Here is a 19,861-nt window from a genome sequence, read left to right as displayed (position 1 = left end):
CATAAGTTTTATCTATCATTGCATATTTGTAAGTTGCACCAGAAACTAAACAGACCAAAATGTGGCACTTACATTGTTCTAAGTTACGTTTTTCACCTCCTGGTTGACAACATGCATGGGTTAACTTCAATGAAACTCTTATCCTTTATCTGTGATCATGGCCACTGGAAGAAAATAAATCACCTAGCCCCAGACTCTTATTAAGAGTTGCACCATTTGAAACTACACACTGGGAGAGAAGGTATCCAATTTCAGTGCAACCCTGGTCACATTATCATTATGTTGTTCAAGTAAAATATCTCTTCTACTGCGGAAAACCTTCCAGACATCCACCTCAGATAACACAGTAACTAAACCAACACCATCCATAGGAGCTCTGTTTCTAAAATTCTGCGGCTACAATTAACGGTTATTATCAAAGTGCCATAAAAGTTAGGGACATCAGAAGCATTCTGAACTTGCACACAGCACAAGAATTTGTTAGCAATTGCAAACATATATTTATTATAATGAAACTCAAAACAATTTCAACTCCTCGCTATCAAGTTTCCCCCTGCTATGGACAATTGACAACAGGCACATTGGATTCAGTATGTCAAAACACCAAGACGTATTCAGCTGTACCAAAAGAATCCTAAAGGGCAATAAAAATGAAAAATGTATAAGGGAGAAGAGCTCTACCAACACTATGTGCCTCTTCAAAATGCCATGTGGTATGGAAAATCGCTCTCCCAAAGCTTGTGATAAACTCTTTGACAAGATAAAAGGAGTAGGGAGAAGAGGCAGTCTCCTGACACTACTATACAGGCGACAGCACCTCAACTGATATTTTGATCATTCAGTCCTCTAGAGGGAGCCACAATTCTCTGATGATCTTTAAGCATGTCTGTAATCCCAATAACCAGCAAAATCGGGATTAGGAAAACAAAGAGTCAAGAAAGCTCATACCTTTTGGTGTACAGGTCTCTCGCAACTTACGCGCATTTAACGTGCGTGATTTCAACTATATGCATATGACTTGAGTGGGGGCGTGGCCTCAAGCGGGGGGGGCGGGGGCATGGCCTCAAGATTTAAAGGTCCTGGGGCACCAGCTGTGGCTGGGAGTCCCAGGGCCTTTAAATCACCCACGGGGCTCCCAGCTGCAGAGGTGGCTGGTAGCCCCTGGGGCAAACTAAAGGGCCCGAGGCTCCAGCCACCGTGGAGCTCCGGGCCCTTTAAATGCCAGCCCCAGCCCGACTACCAAAGCTGCGGACGGGATTTAAGCTCCTTTGGGCTCCCCACCACGGCAGGAAGCCCGGCAAAGCCCTTTAAATCCTGCTCGCAGCTCTGGTGGCGGGGCTGGGGGGGCATTTAAAAGGCTCCAACGGGCTCCCCGCCACGGTGGGAAGCCCAGCGGAGCCCTTTAAATCCCGCCCACAGCTCCAGTGGTGGAGCCGGGGTGGAGGCATTTAAAGGGTGGCGGGGAGCCCGGTGGAGCCCTTTAAATACCCCCCCCCCCCCCCCGGGCCCGGCTGCAGGAGATGCAGGCGGGGTTTAAAGGGCTTGGGGATATAATTTTGGCTATACGCAGTTTTCACTTTACACGATAACCACAGAACCGAACACCTGCCTAAGATGAGACTTGCCTATATTTAAAAATTGAGCCTTGCCAATCTGTGCTAGCCTTGTCACTGAAAGAAACAAACAAGACTAATCTCGAATACTGCACTACATGTGAGCTGCATTAACAGCCACTGCCAAACTCATTCAAAGGAGCTGTAGCTTTCTGATATGTAATTGTTCAGATGTGATGAAACAGTACTACTAGGCAAAGGAGCCAGAAGGACTAGAGCAGCAGCTCCCAGACTTTATTGGTTCATGAACCACTGTTTTAAAAACTGCTGTGAATGGATGGAACATCAAGCTCACGTATCGTTATGGTTCAGGAACACCTGCACTAGAGGATCTACCGCATAGGGCAATCTTAGGCTGGCCGAGGAATGGGCAAGTTGACCTAACAGACATGAATTCTATGATTCTGTGAACTGTTACAAAAGAACACTCAAAGGACACTCGCTACGTCAGTGCATGTGCCATTGGTAGAACAGGAAAGGTTCGCCAGCCATTCCGCCAACATTTTATCCCTGCTGTCTGAGGTTCACCATCAACTGTAATACGTCATCGTTGGCATGAAAACTAGGTCTGAGCCTGTGAACAGTGCTCCTTCCACCCCAGATTTACAAGCTGAAAGAATAGTGCGGCCCACCACTCCACTGCAGTAAGTGGAGTCACACCATCGATGAATTACATGGAATTGCACTGCACCCTGGTTCCTCTCCAAAGCAGCTTACAATCTAAGTCTCCAAGCCTACAAACTTGCCAGCGAGTCAATCTCTCGGCCTACATGAAGCCTCATTAAAATCAATGAGGTTCTGTACAGATGGTGGGCAGCCAATTCCGGAAGAATGGCCTATGGGCCTGATTTTGCAAACTCTTGCTCACTGGCTTCAACAGGACTGTACAGGATAGTAAATTCTGCTCACCTGAGTAAGTATTTGCACACTAATTCCTGAAACACAACAGTTAATTCATGCTGTAAATATTCACCAGGGACAGCATAAAAAACTCCATTAAATCTGAACTGCCCGTTCATTCTTTTTATTATAAAATATCTGGCGCTTAGAGACCATTCTTAACTCACCCTCCTGTGTCAAGGTTTGAGTAGGATCTTTTAACAGAGGGTGATTTTATCACCCTCCCGAGTAGGAATGGAGTTCTTGCCCTAACTCCCAATCTCCTTGCTTTTCCAAGCATGCATCAGACAATTAACAACATTTTAATATAGCTTGGAGTTTGCGAATTACTCTATTCAACCAATCAACTTGAACAGCCCCTTCCATTTTTTTCTGTTTTCCCTGAGAATCTCACATACACAACTACATTTAATTCTGCTTTTCTGCTAAACCCAGCAAGTACAGCTCCAACACAATAACCATTCAACTGCTGCTGTGTTAACATCTGCCAACCTGAGAATTCTCCAGGGGTGGTGTTTGGTGAGTTAGTAGCCTCTGTTTCAGTGTAAGACAACGTGGAATCTGACAGATCTGGAAAACAGAAGGAGAACATTTAGTACTTTTGTGCCACGAGCGCTGTGCACCCGCTCATGGACATACTGTGCCACTTTGCCTGCCCACACCTTCCAGAGTGAAACTATTGCTGACTCAGGGCAGAAAGTAAGTGCTTAACTTCTCTTCTCTGACGTGCAAAAATGAAAAGTTTCAATTGCTTCGACCACAAAAATAACTACAGTTCAGTTGATTAAACAAGTAGAAACTTGGTGCATACTGGATAAAGTTACGTTAAGCCTCTAAACAATTCATAGTTACTATACTTAATTATCACCATTAAAATTCTTGAAGCTGTTTATTCTTGCTTCTTTCCTTCCTTCCTCTTTGCTGAAGCTAAGGAAACTTTGTTTTAACAAGTTAAGAGTCCTTGTTATTCTCTCTTGCTTGCCCCTTTAATTAAGCGCTCAAATGTTTGCTCACAGATTATTTTTTCAGTCAAATAAACCCATGAAGTACATCTCACTGTTTTCCATACCTGCAGCACAAGTAGCGTCTAAAAGGAATTAATTTTGAGCTTATTTTTCTTATGTAATGTCAACTTAGACGACCAGCCCTTTCATTTTCCAGGACACTCGTATGGCTGGACCTCTGATGTGAACCATTAGCCATGACACATACTATCCTCAACTGGAAAAAACATTGTGAGTTACTTCTCCGGGTGAGACTGTGCCTCTCAGCAAGGGGTGGGAAATGCACTGCACCACCCCAAGTGTATTCCCAGGAAGCACGGTGACTCAGAAACACCCTGCCAGGACACAGCTCCCTCCCTAATTCTCTTGCTCTGGGGGTTAGTAATTTGCCGCTGGCCCAGACCATCAGGGAATTATGAAACTTCCCACACCAGCTCAGCTGGCACTGCCCACCCCTTCCTGCCTACCTGCTCCAGGATATAGAGCAGTGGTGGGCAACCTGCAGCCCATCGGAGTAAGCTGCTGGCAGGCTGTGTGCAGCCCATGGGCCGCAGGTTGCCCACCACTGATGTAGAGAGTACCAGGCGGACAACACCCATGTGCTCCTGCACAGCCCGGCCCAAGATCTGAATAGCCTGAGCAAAGGGTGTAAAGGAGGTTCTCCTTTCCCATTAAGCCTCTGCATAGTTGCACTGCGCATGCCGTGGTCCAGCCTTTGGCTTCTGCTGGGATTTTTTTGGTTGCTCGGTTTTCTCATTAGCTTGTTCTGGGGTTTTTAGAAAAGATCAAAGGCGCCATTTTGAAATCTTTACTCAGTCCTTTGAGTCTGACTCTACCTCCTGTATGACCCCACAATTCCTCATCTGGTGTTCCTGGGTGCACCTCTCTAAACCCCGTAGAGACCTCAGAGTAATGTATTTGCCAAGTGTGTCCTTATCTATTGGGCAAATTCTGAATGTTTCCTCATCCTGCCCTCTCTGTGATTCTAACAGCTCTGTGATGAACATGTCTCTCTCTCTGTATACTTCCTCTTTTGTGAACCAGTATTACTGACCAGGGGAGAACTGGAGGAGTAAGATACCACTCAAAGTGACTATCACTGGAAGAATCTGGCCCATTGCCTACAGAGTCTCTCAAAAAAAACACATCAACTTCCCCCCTTTGAGGTGCACGTGTTACTTCCTATTTACCTGGATACTGTGAAAGCCAGGGCAGAATTTGGCACAGCCATCTACTAAGGGAATATATGCTTTGGAAGGCATTTGCTATTGAATTTTGCCAATTTTAAAGTAGGTCACATTTTATGCTTCACTGTGACCAGATTTATTTCAATGATACTTTTAAAAGTCGGAATAATTCATTGGAAAAAATGAAATTCCATTCAAATGTTTTACAGTATGGAGCTTAAAGAGCTCGTGTCTCAGTTTAATAAACACTATACTAATAATGCTTAGCTCTTACGTAGCACTCTTCATCTGGAGATCTTAAAGAACTTTACAGTGAAAGTATAATCTTCCCTATTTTACAGGGTGATAGGCCCCAGGTCAGAGAAGCAGGACAGTTACAGAGCTGGGGATAGATCCCAGGAGTTCTGACCCCCCACTCTAGTCTGCAATCCAATCTAGTATCCAATAAAAAAATTAAGTCTGATAACCAGTCATTACATCTTCATTACTAATGACAGTGTTTCACCTGCATGCAGATTATTCTGAAAAATATAGATGTAGCAAAGAGTGTGTATTAATATATAAAACCATTGGTAATAAAGATATGATAACAAAACGTACAGAATATTTTATTTTTATTCATGTATTTCTGATAACTTGTCAGCTGATGCTTGTTCAGAATTAGTGATGACATCCACTTTCCTACACTTCGACATTTGCTTTACACACCAGGCTGGAAATGACCCCAGTAGAGAACAATACAACGTTTTGGTTACGAACTGTGAATGTCCTAAGAGTTTGTAAAGAGAAAATACTTACCCAGTGGCTTTTGCTCGTCATGAGGAGACAGCCGAGAATAAGGAGGCGGGGGAGATTCTGGAAAAATAAGACCTCATATTAGTGCTATATTAGGTTAAAAGTTCAAACCCTCAAGTCTTCCCTCCTAGGAAGTAATATTTTGGTGGTAAGGTAAATCCCCATTTATAACATGGCAGAAAAGTCATATGCAAATAAACTCTTGGCCAAGATATTTCAAAAGCAGCTGGTGGTTTTTGGGGCCCAATTTAACACACCTGTAAGGGGTTTCCAAAAGCGCTGAGCACCCACCCTTTGGATATCAGGCGCCTTTAGGTTAGGGCACCTCCAAAAATCCAGTTACCCAAAATCATCAGTCCCTTTTGAAATGCTTGGCTTTTATCACCAGGTCATCTGTCTAAAATAGTCCTGTTTCAAAACATAAACATGAGTTTACCAAGAATTCGCTGGATGTTGTGTCAAAGACTAAGAAACTGCAAAGCAGAAATAAAAAGACACTATCTTAGGACATAAAAGAAAACATTAGGACCAGATTCTGATCTCATTCACAGCTATGTAAATCCAGTAAACCCAATTACGCAACTTAGGTCAGTCCCTATAACTTCGTAGATAGAATAAAAGGTCAGTAGTAATAGCCTACCATAATGGTATGTTATCCAATCTAGCAACACTACACCAGCCTTGATTCAACAAAGTACTCAACCATGTGCTTAGCTTTAAATAGGAGTAGTTCTACTGACAGTTGACTTAAAGTTGAGCATGTGCTTAAATGCTTTTTTAAATCAGGGTCACCTACGTAGCTCTTGGACCACTTGCATAGATAAGGACTACTCAAGACAATAATGGTTGTACGATAATGCCCTTTAATTGGTCAGACTTTTCTTTAATGGATCAGGCTTGAATAATGAGAGTATAGCAATAGGAATATTCTACCTACCACCTGACCAAGATGGTGACGGTGACTGTGAAATGCTCAGAAAGATTAGAGAGGCTACAAAAAGAGAAAACCCAATGATGGGGGATTTCAAATATCTCCATATTGACTGTCACCTCAGGACCGAATGAAAAGATAACATTTTTAGACACATTAATAATTGCTTTTTGGAGCAGCTAGTTCTGGAACCCACGAGGGGCAAGTCTTGATTCAGTCCTAAGTGGCACACAGGATGTGGTCCAGGAGGTGAATAGAGCTGAACCTCACGGTAACAGCAACCATAATGTAATTTAATTTAACATTCTTGTAGGGAGGAAAATACCAAAGAAACACACCACATTTAACTTCAAAAAGGGGAATTACACAAAAACAAGGAGGCTAGTTAAAAAGAAATTAAAAGGAACAGTCACAGGTGTGAAATGCCTGCAAACTGCATGGACATTTTTTAAAAACACCACAGGAGAGTCAAACTACCCCAAATCTAAATACCAGAGGACCACAGAAATTGCTACCACGGCTAAACAACAGAGCAAAAAAAAAATTCTTTTAAAAATTGTAAGTCAGATCTTACTAAAGAAAATACAAAGGAACATAAACTCTGGCAAGTAACGTGTAAAAGCACAATCAGACAGGCCAAAAAGAATTTGAAGAACAGCTAGCAAAAGACATAAAAACTAACAGCAAAATTATTTTTAAGTACCTCAGAATCAAGAAGCCTGCCAACAATCAGTGGGGCCACTGGAAGAGGAAGTGCTCAAAGAGCACTCAAGGAAGACAAGGCCATTGCAGAGAAGCTAAATGAATTCTTTACACCGCAGAGGATGTGAGGGAGATTCCCACATCTGAGCCTTTCTTTTTAGGTGACAAATCGAGGAACTATCCCAGACTAAGGTGTCAAGAGAGGAAGTTTTGAAATAAATTGATCCATTAAACAGTAGTAAGTCAACACTTGGGATTCACCCAAGATTTCTGAAGGAATTCAGACATGAAAACACAGAGCTGTAGTATTTAACCTATCACTTAAAACAGCCTCTGTACCAGATGACTGGCGGACAGTTAATATAATGTCGATTTTTTAAAAAGGCTCCAGAGGTGATCCTGACAATTACAGGCAGGTAAGCCTAACCTCAGCACCAGGCAAATTGGTTGAAACTACAGTAAAGAACAGAATTGTCACACACAATATGTTGGAGAAGAGTCAATATGGCTTTTATAAAAAGAACTCGTGGCTTGCCAATCTATCTGAATTCTATGAGGGGTCAACAAACATGTGGACAAGCATGATCCAGTAGGTACAGTGTTCTTGGACCTTTAGAAAGGTTTTGACAAGGTCCTTCACAAAAGGCTCTTACACAAAGTAAGCAGTCATGGGATAAGAGAGAAGGCCCTCTCATGGATCAGTAACTGGTTAAAAGATACAAAACAAAGGCCAGGAATAAATGGTCAGTTTTCACGGTGGAGAGAGGTAAATGACAGGGTCCCCCAAGGATCTGCAGTGGGACCAGTGCTGTTCAACATATTCATAAGTGATCTCGAAAAAAGGGTAAACAATGAGGTCAGATAATATAAAATTACTCAAGATAGTTAGGTCCAAAGCAGACTGCAAAGAATTACAAAGGGATCTCATAAAACTGAGTGACTGGGACAACAAAATGGCAGATGAACTTCAGTGTTGATAAATGCAAAGCAAAGCACATTGGAAAACATAATCCCAACCATCCAGACAAAAGGATGGGGTTTAAACTAAGTGTTACCGCTCAAGAAAGAGATCCTGGAGTCATTGTGAGTAGTTCTCTGGAAACATCTGCCCAATGTGCAGCAGCAACCAAAAAAGGGAACAGAATGTGAGGAACCATTAGGACAGGGATAGAAAATATCATAATGACATTATATAAATCCATGGTACATCCACACCTTGAATACTGCATGCACTTCTGGTCAATCCATCTCAAAAAATGTATTAGAATTGGAAAAGTTACAGAGATGGGCAACAAAAATGACTAGAGGTATGGAACAGCATCCATTGGAGGATTAAAAAGACTGGCACTGTTCAGCTTAGAAAAGAGAAGACTAATGGGGGATATGATAGAAGTTTATAAATCATGAATGGTGAGGAGAAACTGGGTGTTATTTACCCATTCACATAACACAAGAAGTAGGGATCACCCATCTAAATTAATAGAGAAGACGTTTAAAAACAAAGGGAGTTTTTCTTCATGTGATGCACAGTCAACCTGTGGGACTCACTGCCGATGTTGTGACGGTCAAAAGTATAACTGGGTTCACAAAAGAATTAGATAAATTCACAGAGGTCCAGTAAGGGCTATCCGCCAAGATAGTCAGGGACCCAGCCTATGCTCTAGGTGTCCCTAAACCTCTGACTGCCAGAAGCTTGGACTGCATGACAGGGGATGGATCACTTGATAAACTGACCCACAAGGGTCATTCTTATGTTCGTTTTTTTGTTATATAAATTTGCTTTGAAGAATGTAACATTCTAAAAAGTGAGAGCCAAGTGCTGTTGGCAGGGTCCTATCAGTTAATTCCTGTTAAGCAGAAATTCCCACTGGCTTCAACGAAGAGTTCTGCTTAAAATTCAGTGGCCTGACGTGGCCCCCAGATTATTGAGATTAGCGTGTGTTCTCCAGGTTTCTACAGTGACCTGAAAACAAACGGTGCTGGCAGCACAATGATTTCCTAACCTATCTGCAGCTCAGTTTGGATTACTTTATTAAAAATAACCTCAATCTCCACAGCGTGATGGTTTTGATCTGGACTGCAGTCATTTACTGCTTCTGCAGAGAGGAAAGGTCCCACATCTTGAAATGAGCACCAATAACCATAATAAAACAAGAGCACACAATTCTCTTACTCTGCTCCAGTGCACAGGCTCTGCACAGCCAAGACCACTTTCTCCCAAGTATTTAAGAGCTTCAAAGAACAAAAAAAAGTAGCCAACATTCCAGATTGTGGTGATTCTGAAGGAATGGGATCTAATTGCATTAGTTGTGTCTGCAAAATGTACTTCTGATATTCTAAAAACAGACCTATCACTGCACTGGATTTCCTCTGCCACAGCACAGATCGCATTTTCACACTCTTCTGCTAGTTACACACTGTAAACCTAGTGATAAAGAGTTGGGTATACGATGGTGATGTGAACACACACAACAGAATCTAGAGTAGGCAGATAGACATGATTGAAGAAAGGGCAGCAAGGGCAGATCCAACTCTTACTGATTCTCATTTCCAGATTGCCCTCAAGGGGAGCAAAATCCAGCCCCAAGTGGGTGGGTCCCAGCACAAACTGGCAGTATGAAAATGATAAAAAGGTTAGTTAAGAGCTGTGCTGTTTCTTTGTGGCTTTAATTCTACATTGTTTGGAAAGCTTTCATATAAAAAAGGAACTTGTAAATTTCTACAGATGTAGCCTTCTCTAAGGTAAATGTAAATGCACATCTGCTACAATTAAAATGTGATTTCAGGTTCAGGCACCCAATAATTTTCTGGGGAAAGCACTGCATTAGTTCTCTGCATAAAATATAGTCGCTTCTTACCAAAAAAAATGGCACAGAGCAAAACAGGATTTCTGCTTGCAAGATAAATAAATAAAATAAAAGCTCTTCCCAAGAAAAAGGAACATTAACATAATATTTAATGTCCTTCGGGATTTCTGTTCATAACAAAACTAAAACAGCATTTATGCAAGAGCTAATGAACCTCAAGAAACTTCACACAACGTGAAAGTTAAGAATTTTCTTTGGTCAGGACTTTCCATCTCGGAATCTCTTTCATTCTTCTACTCTCACCCTGTATTTTTACATAGAAAATGGATAACTAACCTCCATTATTTAGGGTGGGCTATTTGGTTCACTCTGCCAGGTTTTCGTTGCACTAAAACAGCTATCACAAAGGAGTATGTGCTTTCCCCAACCCATAAAGCCTAAACTGGCTGGAAGGAGTTAAAAAAGGGGTCACTGCAGCTTTAAGAAAGGCAGCAGTAATTGCCTAGATCCCCAGTCAGTCAGATAAACAGCTAGTCAGACTGGCGCCAGCAATATGCAAACTGCATATTATCACCACTTCTTCACCTAAATAGCAGAGGGGGACCCTCCGTAGGAAAAAAGGGCTTTTTAAGCACAACTTGAAACTGATCTCAATTCAAACGGGATAATGCCGGGCCAAATAAAAGAAAAGTTTTTGTCTAATTCCTGTATTCTTTGTTTTTCTAGGCTGCCTTCTAAAGTCACTTAAAAGCCGTGTCTCCTTTAGTGTGATTTAGATAATAGTCATTTTGTGACTATAATTACAGCAAAATAACAAATGGGGACGCAAAGAGACTGGGGTTCATTCCTAGATCATGGAGGCTTTTGGGAGAAGGGGCTTTAACAACATCAGTTGTATTCGTGATTAAAGTATGTCTTAAAATGTCCATCCACAGACAAGAAACAGGCAGGCACCTTTTAAATGAGTACAGCCATCTGCAAAGCACTGATCTCAGCAAATACACCGCTCTGGAAGTTTTCCTGCTGTCTCAAAATGGGGGAGGGCAAAGACGTGTGGGGGGGGGGGGTGCCACGCTTTCAGATGTCTTTTTAAAAGCATGTTTGGAGAAGGAGCCCAAAGAAAAGTCCAGTTTGTCTCCCTCAATGACAGAAATTACACAAGAGCCTTATCAAGCCACGCATCAACGAGTGCCAGCTATGTGCACAATGCAACCAGAGCCCAGCCGCCATCTGAAAGAGGGGCTGCTGGCTCCCTTTGGGGAGGGCTAGCTCGGAAAGGAGTGACGGGAAAGGGGTCTGGGACTTTCTCCACCTTTGGGCGCCTTGGGCCTCTTTGATCCTCCCCCCTTGTTTATAAATCCCTCATCCTCACACAGGCAACCGCCAGTGTTGGGGGTTAATTCATTCCGGGGAGCTGCCTGGCCGGCTGTGTAATGCCTAAAAGTGAACAGCAAACTGAGCAGATTAAAGCTACAAAACTCATCATGGGTTTTGCCTCGTGTAGGATCTATTGCCCCAACTGGCTGCTACCTCTCCCTCCCTGCCTAAACACACACACGCTAATGGGACAGCTGTGCCCCCGGGGGACAAAAACAACAGATCTCAGCGAGTAGGCAGAGCAGCACCAGGAAAGCAGGTGAAATGGGTCTCAGCCGGCTCTCAGCAAGATACCAGAGCTTGCCATGTTTGCCCCAGGCCAGCAGAACTCACTTGCCTGTTGTGTCATGTGGCTTGTGCAGACCAGCAGAGTGCAGGGGGGCTGGGGCTGAGAACTAGTACTGGTGACCTGGATGGCTTGTGCGGAGCTCACAATTTTAGCAGCAGCAATTGAGAGCAGCCTTCTTCCTCTCTCTGCACTAGTGCCTCCTACTGGCCTTTGCACAAGGGAAAGAAGCGCCTCTGCCAGACTAGAAGGGAGACAGAGGCTGCTGGGGGGGGGGTGTCTATGCCGGGTTGCCCGAAAATGCACACACAGTTCCAGCGCACTGAGGCATTCTCAAACTCCTTGAATGGGTGGAAAAATACGATTCATAACATCAACTGGCTGGCTGCGTATTAAGAGTGTTTCCTTGACTCCACTTGGAAACAATGGTGCAATTCATAGACTACACCAAAGCGGGGAGGATCAGGAGTAAGTTCAGACTTGACATGCAGATCATGGACACGGGAAAAGGTTCTGCACCTTCCTAAAACCCAGTCCAGCAAAGCTAGGGCTAAACAGCTACACAGAAAGTGTCAAGGCGTTTAACTGCAAGAGGTTTGGAGATCCCACACCAGGCACTGCATTGTGGAACACTCTCCCACTGTGAATTATCAACACAGGCTTCTAAAGCGTATGTGATGGGCTACTGATAGCAGCAAAGAGCATTAGATCTTAAACCTAAACCACGGTACAAATAATCTTAATTAAAACAGAAAATGATGCTCCTGGTGTTGCTAGAACTAAAATATTCCTTCCCACTTTAGTGTTGGTTGTTTGAAACACCTAACTCACCAATCAGACCAGCTTTCCCTTTTATGAAAAAAAACAAACTCCTGGGGATGAACAGTTCCTGACGGCTGCCTACACAGAAAACTACAATCTAATCCAAACAGGGTAGTGAACTATGAGCAAAAAGGTGGTGGTGCCAATTTTCTGGTTTTTAGGGCTTTTGGCTTGCGTAGGCCTTTATGCAGCTTTGCATCTTCCCCTTAACTCTCACGCCTAGACATGGTTAGATCCTTAATGTACCAGTGACAGGCATTTCTGATCGAGGTCTTCTCAAAGGGCAGCAGATGCAAGTGGAAATTATTGCGGATCTGACAGATTTTGCTCATGGTTAAAACAAAAAACCCTGCAAAGAATTGTACTTGGGGGTGGGGTGGAAGAGGGCAGAGAAAAATAAAAACGGACCCAGCCCTGCAGCCCTAGCCAGCCCGCCAGGTGCACCTGGGTTGGCCAACAATCTGTATTCAAACTTGCATCGTACGTAGCGATTAAACCAAGGGGGCTTTAGAGGAGGGCTTCCCAACACCTTGCTCAGAAGTCGGGCTATCTCCGTGCCATTCCCCCCAGCTGGACGGGGCGCGATCTCTGCTCTCAGGCTGGGTTGGGGACTGGCCTGCTTAGGGCTCCCAGGCCGGGGTGGGTGGGATGTCTCTGAGCACCCTCGCTCCCCCAGGGGACACCCCCCCAGACCTCGGAGGGGCCGCTCCTTACCTGGCCCACAGAGCCTGCTGAAGTGGTAGGGGTTGCAGCAGACCGTGGGGCTGTCGGCCAGCCCGAAGCTCTGGCACTCGCACAGCGGTTTCAGCTCCGCCGGGTGCTGCAGGTCCGGCCAGCGGAACAGCTTGCCCAGGAGCAGCTGCGGGGGCGCCGCCTGGCCCCCCAGGCGCAGCTCGGTGCGGGACACCAGGACGCAGCCGCTGGGCATCCCCCCTCGGGACTCCACCGCCTCCACCAGGCTGTCCAGCGACCTCTCCTTCAGCCGCTTCAGCAGCGAGTAGGTGACGGACTTGAGCTCCTGCTCCAGCAGCAGGAGCCGGGACCGGGCCTCCCGGCTGCGGGGCTCCTGGGGGGCTCGCTGCGTGAAGTCGCAAGACCGCAGCTCCCTGTCCCGGGAGGAGGCACCCGCGGGCCTGGGGCTGCCCGGTTCCCGCTCCTTGAAGAGGCAGCAAGTCACTGTTTTGCATTCGCTCTCCTGCGCCCACCACGGGCTCTCCTCTTCCCCGTCCTCCTCCTCCTGCTGCCCGGGGCCGCCCCGGGGCCCATCCCGCTCCGCCATGGGGCTCCCCCTGCCCTCCTGGCCCGGCTCCCAGGCGCACAGCTCCGCTGGGTCCCTCGCCAGGTTGCGGGTTACCGGGCGGATTTCCGAGGAGGGATTTTTCTCCGGGGTTTTGCTGCGGCTGGTGCCCCCACCGTGGTCATGGCTCTGCCTGGAGCTCCCATCTGCCCCTTCCCTGTCCGGGATGACACGGCTTCTCCAAAGTCGCCGCACAAGACCTGAGCGTTTGGACCTGAACATACGACAGCTCGGAGCTGGTAATTCCGGGGGTTGGGGGGTTGGGTTTTTATTTGATGCCTGCTCCTTCCCGGGCGCAAGCCCCGCGATCGCCACCACGCATGGAGCGGCGGCCCCTCGCAGCGCCGTGCAAAAGCCTTGCACAGCTAATCGCCGATAGATTGCAACAGGGCTGCAACATGGGGGAGACTGCGGGGAGGGGAGGAAGAAAGGGCCGAGAAGGTGCCGCGGGGGGCTACATCGACGCACACTTGGGGTCGCCTGCCAACGCTCCCTTGCAGCGGCTGGCCCGGGAAACGCTCAGGAGATGCCCTACATCGACTAGCAATTTACAGCCGAAGATAAAGCAGCCAGAGGGTCACAGGCAAACGCGCCTGCTGCTTCTCAAACAAAAATCCTTCCTTGAAAACTAGCCCCATCAACTGTGTTTCTTTGCCATGAAAACAGTAAAAGGGGAGAGGTGGCAAATCCGAAACGGCTGCTCCGGATCAGTAAACTTGCACCAGGTCCTAGACTTGGAGTTATTTCCCTTTAAAAAACAAAACAAAACCCACGCACGTTTCAACACATGAATGGAAATTGTAAATATCCCGGAGAGAGCTGCTGGAAATCCTTAATTAAAGGAAAACAAAACACACACAAAATCCAATCCACTATCCTGCATGTTGGAACGCCTGGAATATGGTCCTGGAGCAGCCCCCACCCAGAAAGTGACTTCTGCTTGCTGTGTTGCGATGGGGTCTGTTTAAACAGCACTGAACCTTTCTTTCTTCCCCCTTCTCCCTCTGTCTCCCTCGCTCTCTCTTTTTTGTTCTTCTAAAACACACACAGGGCCCCCTAGGAGAGAACCGGAGTCATTGGCTGCCTCCCATCATGTGCCAGTCTAGACACTTTGGCGGCTCTCTGCTGCACTGATTGTTGCAAACAAGGTTTCAAGTTTCTTAACTCTTAAAGGAAAACACGTCCCTTGCAAAGGCGCAGGCACGGGGGAAGGGTTTGTGGGGGCATGTTCGTTCCCCGGCGGCGTGACAGCCACCCCCCCCTTCACACACACAGTGATCATTTGCTAAAAGATGGACCCCGAGCAAAAATGTTAGGGGAAATTTGGAGACTAAAAAAAAGTGCTTGCAGGTCGAGGGAAAACTCTGCAGCTGAACTCTGGTGTCAGGAGTGAAGTGCGGTGTGTGGCGCATCTGGTCTTGTAAATGCGAAGTCATATTTATAGCATCCACAACCCCTCATTTTTTAATTGTACGAAAAGCAGTGCCTTGCACATGCCATCCTTAATCACTGGCGGTGAAGACGACTTTGATCTTGCTTGGCAAAGGCAGGAGGATGATGCATGGGCATGGACCAACAGCGAATCCCCACTGATCTAATCATCACTGCGGGGGGACGTGTCTTTTAATACTTCGACGACCCAGGAAGTGAGCCCTCTCTTTGCAGAACAGCTGAGCCACTTTTTAGCTTAAACAAAAAGTACCTCTGTTAAAATGTTTTCTGTTCCTGCCGTTTACACATGTATTTCCAAGACGCGCTTCCCAGGGACACCATTGAGTTAGGAGGCTGCTTTTTACTGATGTTATAAACAGTAACTCATACGCAACCTTCAGGTCTTTTGTTTAGGTTTTATTTATTAATTATTGGTCGTCTAGGGAGGACGAGGATTACTGAAGTAGCAACTCCAAGATGCAGTGCTGGATCAATCGTTCTGCAATTTATCACCAAGCCTTTAATCTGTCAATTTCACTTTGACCCACTCATGTAACATTTCACTCGCAATAACTTTCTGTTTAACATTAATTTACAACCTCACCACTAGGGTGGCGGGGGTTTTTTCCAATTGGCCTTTTTGTTTTCTGGTTTAAGATGCTGCTCAGCACTGCGCAGTTTTACAATTGCATTAAGAAAACTAGGTCAGAAAAGCATGTCTAAAATATGAAAGTTCTAGCTAGAAGTTCAGCACATGAAGAGTTAATGTAGTTTCCTCCACTGGAGTCAGTGAGACTGGGACACACCTCCTGGATGTATTAACTTGTTCAGGGTGGCAAAAGTTCAGGCTTGTAAAGTCAGGATTGGCTCTTATCAGAAATGTGCCTCGCCCCTTAAATGCTGATTGGTTGGGCTAGAGAACTGGAGCAACCTACTTCATATCACAGATTGTCACTGAATGAAAGAAATTCCGTTCTCGTCATTGGTCCTCAGCGGTATTTATGCATCATTCACGTTATGTTGGTTAGTATATTATGGTATAACGTATAGGAACTTGAAATAAAAAAAGCGATCCATGATCCTACCATGCACCAGCACAAGCCTTTGCATGTGGTGTCGTTCCTGTTTATAATCTGCTGCAGAGTAGATTTAATTTGTTACTTGCTAGCTTGCTCTCAAAACCTGTAGCTCTCCGCATAGTTCTCGGCAATCTGACTACCTCACTCCGGAATAAATCTCCCGGAATTTAGGAGGTTTTGGTTTAGAGATTGGATGTTACAGATCTGTGCACACACACTGTCTCTAGTTTAATTAGAATGCCCAGATCCCACGTGCCAGAAGCACCAAGTAAAATGACCATGAATATTGGGTTAGAAAATACTAGTGAGAGATTAATTATTAGCGAGCAGCGAATTTAATTATTCAGATGACACCCTATATTATGAGCCCTTCAGCAGGTTGTATGCACGGTCTCTCTAGCACAGATCACAACAATGAAGCTGTTTTACAATGACAGTCCACTAGAGGGAGGCTCTGGCAGCTCATAGCCGCGATGTTTGTGTTAAATACTTGAAAGGATGTTTTCTGGGGCAGAGAAATTGATTTATTCCGCCCATTAATAGGCTAGAGTTTGTTAAAAGTAGCAGCAGCAGCTTTCTCCTGCTAGAACGTAATCTTTGCCGTGCATCTGAGTGGCTAACAAATGTGCTTTCTTGAACCTATTATCTCAGGACTAAAAAAGTTTATTGAAAACTAGACGGCTTATTGTAGTTAAAATATGACTTATGATTTGTATGACCTTTCCAATCACATTGAATTTCACTTTTAAGTGGCAACCGACCCTTTGGGGAGATTTCTGAGCGATACTGCAAACCTGCCGCATATTAAATGTTACCTTTATTGTACAACAATTCTGATGTTTACCTTGCCAGGAACGGACATGTATAAAAATGTGTAAATATCAAGGGAGAGGCTGCTACAGTAAGATAACTTTTCTTGGGTAGTGAACACCTGCTTGAATGATGTTTGCAATGTAACTCTCTCAGAACACAGTATTATAAAGGGGTGCAGACATGGTGAAAGGTCACTCGAGTACCAGGAGACCCTTCCAAACGTCTTCTATTGTGCTACAGGTAGGAAAAGAGTTCCACGTCATCATTTTTCTGTGCTTTTACCTGCTCAATTCCCCTTTCTCGCTTCATTCTCAAACATCAAAACAAGGTAGTTTTGCAGCTAAGGATGGAGGTTTTTCACAGACACAAATGCTTAATGAAATAATTGTTTGGAAATTCAGAGCTATACATCAGAGACAAATATAACCAACAAGTATAACAGACTCTGAGACCCTTTAATGCTGATCCTAGAACCAACTGAAAGTTGTTGATAACATACACAAACCAAACATGTTAATAATTTACCCCCATTCCCAACCAGTGATTGAATTGGTCAGGACATTTTAATGAAAATGAAATTTCAATCAAAAATAATAAAATAAAATGAAAATGTTCATGATTTCTTCCCTCTCTGTTTCCTGACCAACTTGAGGCAGCAGTACAGTCTTATGAGTGCAGCTCTCTGCCTAGGCCTGGTCTAAACAGAGTTTCACGACTTTAACCAAAGCTGTGATTCTAAACTGATTTTGTTAAATCAGCACAACTTTGTGAGGACACTTAAACTGATTTAAAGCTGGCCTATAGCAGTTTAGCTTGCCCCTGTACATTCCAATATAACCAATTTTAAACCAGTATTAGTGTGTCCACACAGGGGTTTCACTTGTTTAGCTACATTTATGTAGATACAAATCCCTTGGCTTTGGAATTCTCTTCCGCTCCATTCCAGATCAGCCCAAATGTATTGACCTGCGGGGCAAGCTCTGCATCTCTTTTTTTTTTTTTAAAGCAGGGTGTGGGGCGGTGCTTGGAAAGTGGAGTTGCCTTTGGGAACTGAAGGAAATGGGGAGTTTGGGTTGGGTGATGTGACTTTGCTGCCTGGCTGGGGTGTGCTGGGTGGGACTTGGGGCTGTTTCAGTTTTCTGTGGTTCTGACCTGGTACATTCCCTTGAGGGCAGCATGCCTAGAGCTTGGGATAGGCATCTTTTTCTGATCTTAAATCAAAATAAATGAATAACACATATTAAGGGCCTGTCTGCAATGGGGATGTGTGTTCTGCTGTAGCTACACTGAGGCAAACTTTCCGCACAGCTGTAATAGCAGGCTGGCACTGGGGCAGTGGTCCTATACTGGGCATTGCATTATAGCTTCATCAGTACAGACATCCCCACTATAGACAGGCCCTTCGAGACATAGGGCACCATGCCACTCTGGCATCAGCTGGCACTCCTCCTCGTAATTTCAGTTGCTCCTGTTTACCTCAGGGCTCAGTTTGGCTCCAAGTGATGAACCCTCCTATGTCACTTCCATGACAAAAAATAAAATGCTACCCTCTGATTGTCATTATTTATTCTTTGTCTGACCATAGCTCCTAGGAGCCCCAGTCATGGACCCCAGTGTGCTAGGGGCTGTACACACACAGAACAAAAAGACAGTCCCTGCCCCTAAAGAGCTTACCTGACACATCTCTGGCTGCTTTCTGACACCCAAGGCTCCAAAGGGCAGATTCCTTGACCAGTACTTTTTCAGTTTTCCAACTTACGCTTCCATGGTTTGAGAAGACAAACTAAAAAGGGGTAGAGAGGAGAATTCATCATGTCGAGTGGCAACACTTGAAGATCCCTATTAGCAGCTAGCTGTGTGACTGTTATATACTGTGTTTGAAGGAAGACAGTTGCTGTTGATAACTCACTGCACTTAGCCCTGTAATAAATCCACTTTGTTTCTGTTGGTCATTCCAGCACTATATTCGAACTACACTGCTGCCTCATATAATGAATATGAAGCCAGAGCATCAATTCCATGTGTGTGCATGCACCCAGGGTCTCTCTGCATCCCTCTCCACTCAAACCTCTCTCCACCTCCGTAGGGTTTTCAGGGCTTTAGGGGGAAAAGCAGGGGATTAGCTATTCTTTGCAGTACTGTCCCCAGCAGACCCACTAGGTTTCTATGCAGAAATCCGGTTGGGAGTGAATCAGGGAATCTCATTTGAATTTTCACTCACTAGGCATGGAAATTGTGTCATGTGACAGACCATGATAATACTAGGATGCCTCCTTGCTCAGTAGTGATCTGCAACACTTTGCATTTATCTAATGCTTCAAAGCAGTTTACAAATATTAGCCAATGCCCCACAGAGGCAGGTAAGTATTTTCCTCATTTTGCAATGGGAAACCGGGGCAGAGGTTACAGGATTTGCCAAGATCACAGAGGAAGTCAGTTTCATAACTGCAAGCAGAATTCAGGACTTCTGAGATCCAAGGGCTTTCGACCCATACCCAGCCTCTAGCTACTCAGAATTCATGCTTTTTTATAGGTCAGAACTTGATGGAGTCCAATGCCTTTAAAAATTCGCCAACTCTTTTCTTTCTAATATCAGCATTGCAAACTGGTGCCCAAATTAGACTGTTACAAATGTGCAATTACTAGTGGCATCTAATATTAAAACCTGAAATAGTACCTCATTTCAGTAATGGACCTGTTATTGTTTTGGCAAGCAAAGTATTATGCTTCTCAACAGTGTATAATCATCCTGTATGCACTATAGCTCAAAGAACAATGGAGCCTTCAAGATAATAACTAAGGCCTGCTATCATTGTA

General features: G+C 44.9%; 1 protein-coding gene across 1 annotated transcript in view; it reads right to left on the bottom strand.

The window, feature by feature from the left end:
- Window positions 1-15,225, bottom strand: part of SMAD6 (SMAD family member 6) — an 84,809-nt gene extending 69,584 nt beyond the window's left edge. Inside the window, exons 1-3 of the mRNA XM_032766072.1 lie at window positions 13,139-15,225; window positions 5,503-5,559; window positions 3,006-3,083 (exon numbers count right to left, since the gene is read on the bottom strand). Coding sequence (XP_032621963.1) covers window positions 3,006-3,083; window positions 5,503-5,559; window positions 13,139-13,943 — 940 coding nt within the window. The 5' untranslated portion in view covers window positions 13,944-15,225. The remainder of the gene's footprint in view (window positions 1-3,005; window positions 3,084-5,502; window positions 5,560-13,138) is intronic.
- Between the last annotated feature and the right edge of the window lie 4,636 nt (window positions 15,226-19,861).

Source organism: Chelonoidis abingdonii, chromosome 9, assembly GCF_003597395.2.
Source record: "Chelonoidis abingdonii isolate Lonesome George chromosome 9, CheloAbing_2.0, whole genome shotgun sequence".
Taxonomy (NCBI): domain Eukaryota; kingdom Metazoa; phylum Chordata; order Testudines; family Testudinidae; genus Chelonoidis; species Chelonoidis abingdonii.
The sequence above is the reverse complement of the archived record's forward strand: the minus strand, read 5'-3'. Positions and strand labels throughout refer to the sequence as shown.